The 13,129-nt window shown below is 41.8% G+C and overlaps 1 protein-coding gene across 2 annotated transcripts in view; it reads right to left on the reverse strand.

The window, feature by feature from the left end:
- chst15 (carbohydrate (N-acetylgalactosamine 4-sulfate 6-O) sulfotransferase 15) overlaps positions 1-13,129 on the reverse strand; it is a 37,654-nt gene that overhangs the window by 9,621 nt on the left and 14,904 nt on the right. The window contains exons 1-4 of one of the 2 annotated variants that reach the window (XM_063002738.1): positions 7,868-8,017; positions 7,044-7,274; positions 4,455-4,796; positions 3,066-3,405 (exon numbers count right to left, since the gene is read on the reverse strand). In XM_063002738.1, coding sequence (XP_062858808.1) covers positions 3,066-3,405; positions 4,455-4,796; positions 7,044-7,118 — 757 coding nt within the window. In that variant the 5' untranslated portion in view covers positions 7,119-7,274; positions 7,868-8,017. Of the gene's footprint in view, positions 1-3,065; positions 3,406-4,454; positions 4,797-7,043; positions 7,275-7,867; positions 8,018-13,129 lie in introns of those variants that run through there. The other variant, XM_063002737.1, reaches the window with a different exon arrangement.

Raw genomic sequence — 13,129 nt, forward strand, 5'->3', positions numbered from 1 at the left:
GATTAACACGAGTCTCACTGAGACAGACGCTCTGGATAATTAGAAAGCCACGTCTCCAGTGCAGACTTTATAGTGTTGTGGATTTGATTTTGAATGGATTTATTATGTGCTACTTTTATTATCAGTCGGCACTTTATCACTCAGAATGACGAAGTGGAAACGTGGTTTTAGAGTTTTTCATTATCTTTGAGATCTGTCTGGAACTTAAATGGACTCCACCTGCTGCAATCTGAATTGACTCGACATAGCTTGGAAAGGCACACCAGGGTCTACAAAGGTCCAACAATTTCACATTTACACTGCATTGTCAGTACCAAGGAAGCATCCACATCTCTGTGATCAAATTCTAGCAAGGCATCAATCAGAACAAGTATACAAAACAACATCTAAGGCTTTGAGGGTTCCAAGACCACAGTGGCATCAATCATTAAGGAATGGAAGAAGTGTGGCACAGCCTTGAACCTTAAAACTGGATATAGCCATCCATATAAACTGACAGTCGGGCAAGTAAAGGCCTTGGTCAGGGAGGTAATAAAGAACCCAACGATCAGTCTAAAAGAGCTCAAAAATCCTGTTGACAAGCTACAGCCTAAACCTAAACCCTATGAAACATTTGTTGACACATCTTAAGATGGCACTTTACTGACACATTCAATCTTGCAGTGCTTGGGAGAATTTGCCATGAAGAACCCGTCAAATCCAGGTAGGCAGATTGTACAGACAGATCCAGGACGACTGTAACTGCTGGTGAAAGGGCTTCTACAAAGTATTTAATAAAGGGTGTGAATAATTTAGTGAAATGTAATTTAAGGTCTTAGTACTGCATTACAGTGGGGTTCAGGTCAGACTATAGACTTATACAATCCTAGTGTGTTTTAAGACAATCAAATATGAACTTGCAAATGTCCAGTAAAGAACAGAGTTCATGGGTCCATCAGTTCTGGCAAGTCCCCCTCTACTGTTCCAAGTTTTTAATCATGTGTACTCTCGCTGTGGTTTGCTGAAGTCCCAAAGTCTTAGGAATGGCTTTGTAATCCTCTTTAGACTTTTAATATAGGTTAAATAAATATATTTACGGTATTCAGCAGACGCCTTTATCCAAAGCGACTTACATTACAGTTACAGTTTACAGTCTGAGCAATTAAGGGTTAAGGGCCTTGCTCAAGGTCCCAACAGCAGCAACCTGGCAGTGGTTGGGCTTGAACCAGCGACCTTCGCCAACAGGACTCCTCAATAAAGGTAAATGTGATGTTAAATGTTCATTTATCCATTTCATTACTTATTTATAATCATTTCTCATTGTTTTCTGTATTAAAACTACATTTATTCTCTACAAAATGTAGCCTTTCAGGAACGCATTCATTAGTATTAAGTAAGTATTTACTTTTTTCCTTATGGGAATTATTTATTCGGTTTTCAGGTGTACCACTGTACTTATAAATAAATGTAATTATTGACAAATGTATGATTATTTAAACTGACTTAAAACTGTGAGCACAATATAAAAACTAATAACTTTGCAGCCCTCTGCATTAAAACGTGCACAAATCAGCACATCTCAGACAGACCAGACTGTTTATATTTTAGGCTATTTAGAGACTAATACAAATGACTTATCGGAGGTTCAAAAGGACGTTTTCTAAAGCCACTGGTCCCCAGGACATTTAAAAAACAGTTAGAAATGTAGCCCAAAACCAAGAATAAAGGGTTTCCACAGGAAGAGCAGAAGCCTTTTATTTTGACTCAGCCATATCCTATTAATTCCTTCCAATCTAAACTTTATTCTCGTTCCAAAAGAAATGTTCTGAACGATGTTTTTATGTTCCTGACTTTGATCAGCGTCGTTCTTCTCTCTGTTCATCGGCTGTCATTAGATTCCGGTACAAAAACCAGAATAATATAAAACCACGTCTGATCTGAGCTGGATGAATTTCTGAGAGCGCCGTGTGTCTCAGCCGATGCCTGAATGCGACTCTACTGAGAAACGACGTGAACTGATAAAGTTCCAGTTCTGCGAGTTCTGATTCTCCTTATTAAATTCAGTACAATGATTCTACAGTCACAGATCCAGTCTCAAAAAGCATCACTCCAAAAGCATTCAATTACATCCAACGTTAGCAATGAACTAAACTGGTGTGTGTGTGTGTGTGTGTGTGTGTGTTTTATGTCACTCATTCAGAAGTGTGTTCTCAATGGAGTCTTAAACCAGCTGCACATTCACAATACAGTGAAAAGAAAAAGGGCAGCTGCAGACTGCAGGTGTTGGTGTGTGTGTGTTGATTTGTGTGTTTAGTGTGCATATTGTATGCGTAGTGGTGTGTGTGTGTGTTGGTGTAAGTGTGTATGTGTACATTGGTGTGTGTGCATTTGTGTAGGTGTGTGTGTGTGCACGTATTGGTGTGTGTTAGTGTGTGTGTATTGATTTCTGTTTGGTGTGTATATTGGTGCTTGTGTGTGTGTTGTGTGTGACGATTTGTGTGTTTGGTGTGCATATTGTTGTATGTGTGTGAGTGTGTGTGTGTGTGTGTGTGTGCGTATTGGTGTAAGTGTGTATGTGTGCATTGGTGTGTGTGTGTGCATTCGTGTAGGTGTGTGTGTGCACATTGTTGTGTGTACTGGTGCTTGTGTGTGTGTATGCATCCATGTATGTATGTGTGTGCGTGCATACTGGTGTGTGTGTACTGGTGTGTGTGTACTGGTGTGTGGCCAATCCACCTTTTGCATGTTTAGGAGAGGTGGGAGAAAATCAGAATACCTGGAGGAAAGCCAGAGGAACAAGGGGGGAACATACAAACATTACCCATGGACGAGATTTCTGCTAGGAGCCCAATACTGGTCAGGGTTACAGTGGGGTTACTACGAGAACATCTGAAACTCCTCACGGAGGCCGGAGTTTAGGACTGAACCCACCCATGTGACTGTGCAACACCGACTTTACCAGCTGTGCCCCCTGCTTGCTACCTACAGTATGTGATTAGTTTAGCTAACAGATAAGCAAATACAGCTACTAATTTAGCACTGCACAAACATCACTTCTGGCAGGAGAGGGTGAAGGAAAAACTCACCAAACCTCTTGCGAGTCCACCAGTGTGGCTCTTTCAGCGAGCTGACCTGGATGTCCGGGTGCAGTCGGAGCCTCTCGTACAGGTCGGTGGTGCCGCACTTGGGCTGGCCGATGACGTAGAAGTAGGGCAGGCAGCGGAGTCGGTACAGTTTACCCTGCCACTGCAACACGTGTTTCCAGAAGCTTCTCCTCAGGAAGTCGAAGGAAGCTCGAGACTGGCGCGAGTAGCGGGCGTACAGGTTCCTCTTGTACGGATTTCCGCTGAGATTCAGCGACAGATTCTCGTACCAGCACGGATTCTTCACAGCTGGCAGGAAGTGGCCGGGAATCACAGAGAACATCTGTTTATGAGGAACGAGACCGTCAGCCAGACAGACAGCGATGACAACAGTGTGCAGACGAGCATGAACGATATTACAGAAAGGACAGTGAGAAAAGTTGAGAATTTAATTCTGAGAAAATAACCAAGCTAAACAGTACAGGGCTCGAGAGGAGATAAAAAAATAATAAGAGCTACAAAAATGTACTGAAATGAACTGATGAGAAAAAAAAGAGAAAAAAGGACAAGAGAAAATGTGAAGGAAAGAAAACAGAAAGTGACAAAGAAAAGGGAAAAAGAAACAAAAATAAAGGAAAAGACAGAAAAATAAAAAATAAACAAAAAGAGAAGAGAAGAAAGTAAAGAAAAATAAAAAATAAAAAATAAATGGCAAAAATTATACAGAATGAAAGGGAACGGAAATAGTCTAAACTAGAGGGAAGAATAAGTAAAAAAGTAAAATAAAATATAAAAGAAAAGAAAATTAAATTAAATAAAAAGAAAAAGATATAAAAGGAAAGCAAATAATAAAAAGTTAAAGGAAATAAAAGGAAAATAAAAGGAAACAATATAAAAGGAAATACAAAATTAAAGGAAATAAAAGGAAAATAAATAAAAGAAAATTAAAGGAAAAAAGGAAATGAAATAAAATAAAAAAAAATGAAGGAAATAAATGGAAAGGAAATAATAAAGAAAGAAAATAAAAGGAAAGGAAATAAAATAAAATAAAAGGAAACAAAAAATAAAGGAAATAAAATTAAAGAATATAAAAGGAAAGCTAATAATGGACATAAATTATAAAAAATGAAATAAATAAATAAATAAATAATCAAATAAAAAGAAATGAAAGGAAAGGAAATTAAAGAAAAACGGGAAAAAAGGACATGAAAGAAAAGAAAAGCAAACATGAGGGGAAATAAAAGGAAATAAAAGAAAACAGCAATGAAAACAAAAGAAATAACATTTTAAAAAGGAAATAATAAAAGAGAATGAAAGAAAATAAAAGTAAAACAGGAAACATTAGGACAAAGAAAACACACAGGTAAAGATGTGATTAAAAGATAAACGTACATGTGCCTCACTCTGTTCCAGCGTTCTCACATCAGGTAACTTCCTGGACGTGAACTCCACATTGGACAGGATTCGCTGCACCACCTGACTCATGTGGGCCGAGTCTTTGGATGATGAAAATCTCTCCCCGGTTCCGGGTTTCATGGTGTGATACGGAGATGCTGTGATGTAAAACGTTTTGCTCTCGCTGCTCAGCACGTATGAGGCCATGATGAGGAAGAGGACGACGAAGCCGAAGACGAAGCTGTAAATATTAGGGCGTCTGAGGAAGGAGAGCGGGGTGGAAGGGTGCTGTGGGTCCCTGTGCAACTCCAGAAGAGCAAACACGCCTGCAAAGTCCAGCTGGAAGAGAGGACATGAGGATTAACGTCTGAACAGGCAGCTCTGTGTGTGTTCAGAAAACCGAACATGCCCTTTCACCCTGTCCTTTAATGGTCAGAACTCTCCCACAGGACCCCCACAGAGCAGGTATTATTTAGGTGGTGGGTCATTCTCAGCACTGCAGTGACACTGACATGGTGGTGGTGTGTTAGTGTGTGCTGTGCTGGTATGAGTGGATCAGACACAGCAGTGCTTACTGTCACTGCTGGACTGAGAATAGTCCACCAACCAAAAATATCCAGCCAGCAGCGCCCCGTGTGCAGCGTCCTGTGACCACTGATGAAGGTCTAGAAGATGACCGACTCAAACAGCAGCAATAGATGAGCGATCGTCTCTGACTTTACATCTACAAGGTGGACCGACTAGGTAGGAGTGTCTAACAGAGTGGACAGTGAGTGGACACGGTATTTAAAAACTCCAGCAGCACTGCTGTGTGAAGAACAGCATGAAAGGGGGATAACAAAGTCAGTAATTGTAGAACTACAAAGTGCAGCTGATAAAATGGACAGTGAGTGTAGAAACAAGGAGGTGGTTTTAATGTTATGGCTGATCGGTGTATATAAGACGAGGAAGACCACGACTAAGATGAATAATCTGTGCAGCCAACCATCACAAAGTGATGATGATGTAATGACGTGACTTTAGTTTTATAGCTTCAGAACAAACGCTGAGCTCTGACCAGGGTGATGAAATGTATCTGGAGTAAAGGGAACCTCACATGCAGCAGGGTTTCATAACGTTGTTAGGAGACAAACCTCGGCACTAAAAAATCCTTTGGAAAAGGCGCAGCCGACAAATATGAAGCAACCGCATGATGCAATCACGTCGACTTGTGGGCGAAAAATTAGTCCACACTACGAAGAATTTAGTCTGTTCCCAAAAAAGGAAGCGTTACCCGACGTTATTCTGGTGTTCCTAATAAAACGGAAGTGTTACTCAGCATTAACGTGGCATTCCTAATAAAGTGGCCAGTACGGTTATACATTTATGCAGCAGACAGCGTCATCCATGCGAGTGGCAGATGATTGGCTGGAAAGTATCAGGTAACAGCATACCTGTGTTGTTTCAGCGGTTGCTGGTCAGCTGTTGTTTTCAACAACAGTGAGAAGTTTGACGCCCGTCTATCTCGTTTTAATTACTGATGAAGAATGGGAGAGGGGTTAACACCCGGTGGCACTCTCTGATTGCGCAGGCATGCTGGAATGTGGGTTGGCGTCATGTTGAGAATGTTACCCAGGGCTCGGACACTAACATCCCCCCCCCCTTCCCCCCCGGGTCGAGCACAGACTCATCGCTGCTCATGAAGGACTCGGCCTTTCCTGGACGCTCCTTTTACATGGAACCATCATCAAGATTTGTTTTGCAACACGCTTAGCTTTTATAATCTGTACAAATCACTGCTTACTGTTAATTATTAGCATTTCAAAGCCCTGTCCCAACTTTTAATGCCTTTACAAACTTGACATTTCATTTTTTTTTCTCCCGATTCAGCGCTGCTGGGGACCCCTATTGCATCCTAGGAGGGTATATTTGCCTGCTCCATACCCCTTCCGATGCGTGAGCAGTCCCTTGACCTCTTCTTTTTCGCCCGATTCACACATGAGGCTCCTCCACTTCTGCACAGGTGACTCGGTCCGCTAACCAGGGTCCTTACACAGAGTTTGAAGACCCCGCCTGCTCATTTGTCTTGTCTTTTCCCACCCAGCAGTCTTGATGGCCAATTTTTATCTGCTGCGGAGCGAAGATTCCAGCTGGGGAGTTCTACATTTACATTTACATTTTCAGCATTTAGCAGATGCTTTTATCCAAAGCGACTTACACAATGAGCAGAACACGATGAGCAATTGAGGGTTAAGGGCCTTGCTCAGGGACCCAACAGTGGTGGCGGGGCTTGAACCGGCAACCTTCTGTTTACTAGTCCAGTTAACCACAGAGCTATCACTGGCCCACAGTGATTTCTAGCTAAATATTCGCGCCCTATCATTTTGGGGCACTCGAGTGGTGTAGAGGTCTATTACCCCACCCCAGCATCGCTCAGACCCAGGTTAGAATCTCAGCAGTGCTATCAGACGGCTGGGCGTCTACACAGACACAAAAGGCTATGTCCGAGGTTGGTGATGGATTGGCGCCCTGTCCAGGATATTCCTTGCATCCGGTGTTGAAAAATAAAACTCAAATAATAAGTAAACACGAGGTTTTCGTGAGTACCTGCCCTGGTCGTGTCTTCCTCTGGTGCTTATCAGTCTCTGAGCTGAGCAGGCTGTAGTTGTGCATGTGGGTCATGATGGGCGCTGTGGATCACACACACACCAGGAGAAAAGGGCGGAGGAGACGGAGGAGGAGAACGTGACGTGAACCTGCTTCTTTAGCCATGAGCGGTGAGGATGAAGATCTGAGCTCCAGGTCTTCTACATCATCTCAGAAATCATCGGATTCTACCTGTAAGGACGAAACACTTCATGAAATACGCCACAAATACAAATCAGAACAATCTGGGAAAAGGAATCCGTCCATCTGTCCATATATATCCTATACCTTCATTTCTCGAACCCCGTTCTTCAAAGATCACAAATTTCACAGATTTTTAAAGTAAAGCGACACATCAGTGATTAAACTACACTCATAAATTAAATGATAGAATAAATGGAAGCTACAACACACAGCACAGCTACCTTCATGGTTCAATGTAAACCCAGAACATCCAGCGATGGTTCGAGGCTTCATGTTCTGTCTCAAATACGAAAATACTCCTCCGAGTTTCCTGCTTTATACTCTAAAAACACACATCTTGGACATTTTGACTAAGCGATTGCTAACTGAATTGCCGTAGGATTGCTAGGATGCCTCATAGACACTTGAAGGCTACACGGATAAAAATGTTAAATCACTAAACACACAGCAATCTCACAGCAAACTGCATATTACACATGAAAACGCTCGTTTCACGGTCCATGACGCGATTCTCACGGCCGTGCATTAGATACGACTTTACTGATAATCTAGAATCCAAACACAAATCCACATCCACTCACCACATCAGCAATTCATCCAAATAATGAAAAACCCAGATGTTAGTTGTCTGGCTGACCAGGAGCTTCTGATATGTGCACGGGTCTGTAGACACACTTCAGAACGTTCCTCGTGTGTTTTACACACACGGTTCCTCCCTCTGGTCTTTGTGAAAGTGCTGAGTTTAGCCGTGTGGAAGGAGTGAGTCAGATTTGGTGTGTTGACCCCACAGTTGTGCAAGTGGACGGACTGATCTAATAATGATACTCGTGAACCCGCCCAAATTATTGAGTCACAGCAAAAGTGCAAGGTCAGTAATTTAGTAAGGGTCATTTTTGAGTGAATGTACGACATGAACACATTTACATTTACATTTACATTTACATTTTCATTTACATGAACACACACACACACACACACACACACACACACACTGCTACAGAGAAACACAATTACATAGAAACAGATACGCACAGTTATACAGATACACACAGTTACAGTTATTCAGATACACACAGTTACACACAAATACACACAGTTACACACAGTTACACAGTTATACAGATACACACAGTTATACAGATACACACAGTTACAGTTATACAGATACACACAGTTACAGTTATACAGATACACACAGTTACACACAAATACACACAGTTACACACAGTTACACAGTTATACAGATACACACAGTTATACAGATACACACAGTTACAGTTATACAGATACACACAGTTACAGTTATACAGATACACACAGTTACACACAGTTATACAGATACACACAGTTACACACAAATACACACAGTTACACACAGTTACACACAGTTACACAGTTATACAGATACACACAGTTACACACAGATACACACAGTTACACACAGTTAGTTATACAGATACACACAGTTACACACAGTTGTACAGATACACACAGTTACACACAGTTACAGTTATACAGATACACACAGTTACACACAGTTGTACAGATACACACAGTTACACACAGTTACAGTTATACAGATACACACAGTTACACAGTTACAGTTATACAGATACACACAGTTACACACAGTTATACAGATACACACAGTTACACACAGTTACAGTTATACAGATACACACAGTTACACAGTTACAGTTATACAGATAAACAGTTACACACAGTTATACAGATACACACAGTTACACACAGTTACAGTTATACAGATACACACAGTTACACACAGTTACACAGATACACAGTTACACACAGTTATACAGATACACTCAGTAATACAGATAGACACAGTTATACAAATACATAGACACACAGTTACACACAGTTAGTTATACAGATACACAGTTACACACAGTTACACAGATACACACAGTTACACACAGTTATACAGATACACTCAGTTATACAGATAGACACAGTTATACAAATACATAGACACACAGTTACACACAGTTACAGTTATACAGATACACACAGTTACACAGTTACAGTTATACAGATACACACAGTTACACACAGTTATACAGATACACACAGTTACACACAGTTACAGTTATACAGATACACAGTTACACACAGTTACACAGATACACACAGTTACACACAGTTATACAGATACTCAGTTATACAGATAGACACAGTTATACAAATACATAGACACACAGTTACACACAGTTACAGTTATACAGATACACACAGTTACACACAGTTACACAGATACACACAGTTACACACAGTTTTACAGATACACTCAGTTATACAGTTACACACAGTTATACAGATACACTCAGTTATACAGATACACTCAGTTATACAGATACACTCAGTTATACAAATACATAGACACACAGACACACACATTTCATACACCAAACTGTTCTGTTTTCATTTCCATCTTTAAAATTGTGAAACTTTCAGTCGCAGGCCCCCCCTCTTGTAAATGATCTCAGATCTGAATTCTTTGTGGATGTCTGTAACATGTTTTCAAATACAGGATGGGATGATAGTCTGTCCTAGTTCAACACTCCTCAGAGACTCTGAAGGAAGAATTAATGGCGGCCGTGTCGTTTTTTTCTGCGAGTGCGTGTTCTTTTCTTCCCTAATAAATAGCACTTAAGTCATCATTTTTTAAAAACAATGGTACACAGAGGAGCCGGGGTGTCAGAAAGAAGCACAGCTGTACAAGTCGCTTCATTAATCATGAGCGGCTCAGTCGTGAAAACGAGACTCTTCTGACATCAATGATTTATTAACAGTAAATGTTTAGGCTTCACAGTCGGTCTTAATTGGAGCTTAAAATTTAAACAGCTCTTAAATAAACACCAGACGCTGTGCTGGAATAATTAAGAATTAAATATCGTGACCTGTAATTAATCTTTAGACGTAAATCTAAAATCTCTGTGAGGGTCTCAGTCACTATTTTACATTCCTGTCTGGCATGTCTGTGCATCTCAGCTGTACTAATGACATTACATAACACAACAGTCGTTTTATTTTCCTAGAACCAAACACCAAACAGAAGGAGGTTTTATTTTTACTGCGCTGTCTCACATCGTCGTGTTTTACAGACTTTCTTTAATGAGAATGAGTGAGCAGAGACGACAGATGTATTTCATTTTACTGCCACTAAGGTTCAACCCACATGATAAATTTGTGTAGAAACGGCAGTGCAGTCACGCCCAGACAGAAAATGAGAGGAAATAAAAACGACTCCAAAGAAAAAAAAGGGGAAAAACTATAAAAGAGGAAGAAACTTAGACAGAAATAAAAGCCAAAGTTTAATTTAATTTCTGCAACTCTGATACCGATTTAGAAAAACTACTTTAAATACCGTTTAAACTCAATATAGTTCAGTACTATTCAGCAACTACTTATCATATCACACTTACATATTTAGCACTGTAGCTTTATGTAACCAAACTTTTACCTTAATCCCAAGCTGAAGCTGATTGGTGTTAGTATGAAGCTGGTCAGTGTGAGTATGAAGCTGGTTGAAGCAGGTCAGTGTGAGTGTGAAGCTGGTTGGTGTGAATATAAAGCTGGTTGAAGCTGGTCGGTGTGAGTATGAAGCTGGTCAGTGTGAGTATGAAGCTGGTTGAAGCAGGTTGGTGTGAGTATGAAGCTGGTCAGTGTGAATATGAAGTTGATTAAAGCAGGTTGGTGTGAGTATGAAGCTGGCTGGTGTGAGTATGAAGCTGGCTGGTGTGAGTATGAAGCTGGTCAGTGTGAGTATGAAGCTGGTTGAAGCAGGTTGGTGTGAGTATGAAGCTGGTCAGTGTGAATATGAAGTTGATTAAAGCAGGTTGGTGTGAGTATGAAGCTGGCTGGTGTGAGTATGAAGCTGGCTGGTGTGAGTATGAAGCTGGTCAGTGTGAGTATGAAGCTGGTTGAAGCAGGTTGGTGTGAGTATGAAGCTGGTCGGTGTGAGTATGAAGCTGGTCAGTGTGAGTATGAAGCTGGTTGAAGCAGGTTGGTGTGAGTATGAAGCTGGTCAGTGTGAATATGAAGTTGATTAAAGCAGGTTGGTGTGAGTATGAAGCTGGCTGGTGTGAGTATGAAGCTGGCTGGTGTGAGTATGAAGCTGGCTGGTGTGAGTATGAAGCTGGTTAGTGTGAGTATGAAGCTGGTTGAAGCTGGTCAGTGTGAGTATGAAGCTGGTTGGTGTGAGTATGAAGCTGGTTGATGCGAGTATGAAGCAGGTCGGCGTGAGTATGAAGCAGGTCGGTGTGAGTATGAAGCTGGTTGAAGCTGGTTAGTGTGAATATGAAGCTGGTTGAAGCTGGTCAGTGTGAGTATGAAGCTGGTTGATGCGAGTATGAAGCTGGTTGATGTGAGTATGAAGCAGGTCGGTGTGAGTATGAAGCTGGTTGAAGCTGGTCAGTGTGAGTATGAAGCTGGTTGGTGTGAGTATGAAGCTGGTTAGTGTGAGTATGAAGCTGGTTGAAGCTGGTCAGTGTGAGTATGAAGCTGGTTGGTGTGAATATGAAGCTGGTTGATGCGAGTATGAAGCAGGTCGGTGTGAGTATGAAGCTGGTTGAAGCTGGTTAGTGTGAATATGAAGCTGGTTGAAGCTGGTCAGTGTGAGTATGAAGCTGGTTGATGCGAGTATGAAGCTGGTTGGTGTGAGTATGAAGCTGGTTGATGCGAGTATGAAGCTGGTTGATGTGAGTATGAAGCAGGTCGGTGTGAGTATGAAGCTGGTTGAAGCTGGTTAGTGTGAGTATGAAGCTGGTTGGTGTTAGTTTGAAGCTGGTTGAAGCTGGTTGGTGTGAGTAAGAAGCTGGTTGGTGTGAGTATGAAGCAGGTCGGTGTGAGTATGAAGCTGGTTGAAGCTGGTTAGTGTGAGTATGAAGCTGGTTGATGTATGAAGCTGGCTGGAGTGAGAAAGGCCCCTTTTTTGTTTCAGCTCGACTACTTGTGTGCCCAAAGGAAGGTCCATGAAAACAGTGTGTAGGAACTACCATGGCCTGCACAGAGACCCTGACCTCAAACCCAACCGTTTTGGGATAAATTTGCCAACAAGCGTGCCTGATGTCACAAATTCCCACAGACACAAAACCTGGGAAAGGGTGATTCCAACAAGCACACGGTGAGGTGTCCACATACTTCTGGTGATTTAGTGTATGAATACCAGCAGTGAATACTGAGGAGTTTCTGCAGTGTTGGCTGTAATCAGAACGCTGAAGCTGAACTAGGAGGTGATAAATGTTCATCAGCATGTTCTCCGGCTGTTTTCCACCCCCTCCCTCTGCTCGCCCCTTTCCCGGCTCTCTCTCTCTCTCAGTCTAATTTGTAGCTCGTTAGCTCCTCTGATTGCGGTGTGTTTCTCAGATGTGTCTCATTAACTAATGAGGTTTCAGTGATATGAACATATGCAGATCTAATAAACACTAAACACACCACATAAACACACACACACACACACACACACACACATCACAGATGTGTGGAAACCCTGGATATGTCCCAATTCCTGATCTGAGCCCTAGTGTCCTTACTGAAGCCAACACTTACATACTTACTTAAACAGGTACACGAGACATTATATTAAGTACAGTAGCTGGTAATTTGGGACGCGCCCAACTTTTACTCCTAGCATTACTTTCAGCTTCACTTTTAAGGGGCACGGACTGGGTGTGGGCGGCACTGTCGCATCACAGCAAAAAGGTCCTGGGTTCGATCCCCAGGCGGGGCGGTCCGGTCCGGGTCCTTTCTGTGTGGAGTTTGCATGTTCTCCCCCCGTGTCTGTGTGGGTTTCCTCCCACAGTCCAAAGACATGCAGCCAG

Source organism: Trichomycterus rosablanca, chromosome 10, assembly GCF_030014385.1.
Source record: "Trichomycterus rosablanca isolate fTriRos1 chromosome 10, fTriRos1.hap1, whole genome shotgun sequence".
NCBI classification, from domain to species: domain Eukaryota; kingdom Metazoa; phylum Chordata; class Actinopteri; order Siluriformes; family Trichomycteridae; genus Trichomycterus; species Trichomycterus rosablanca.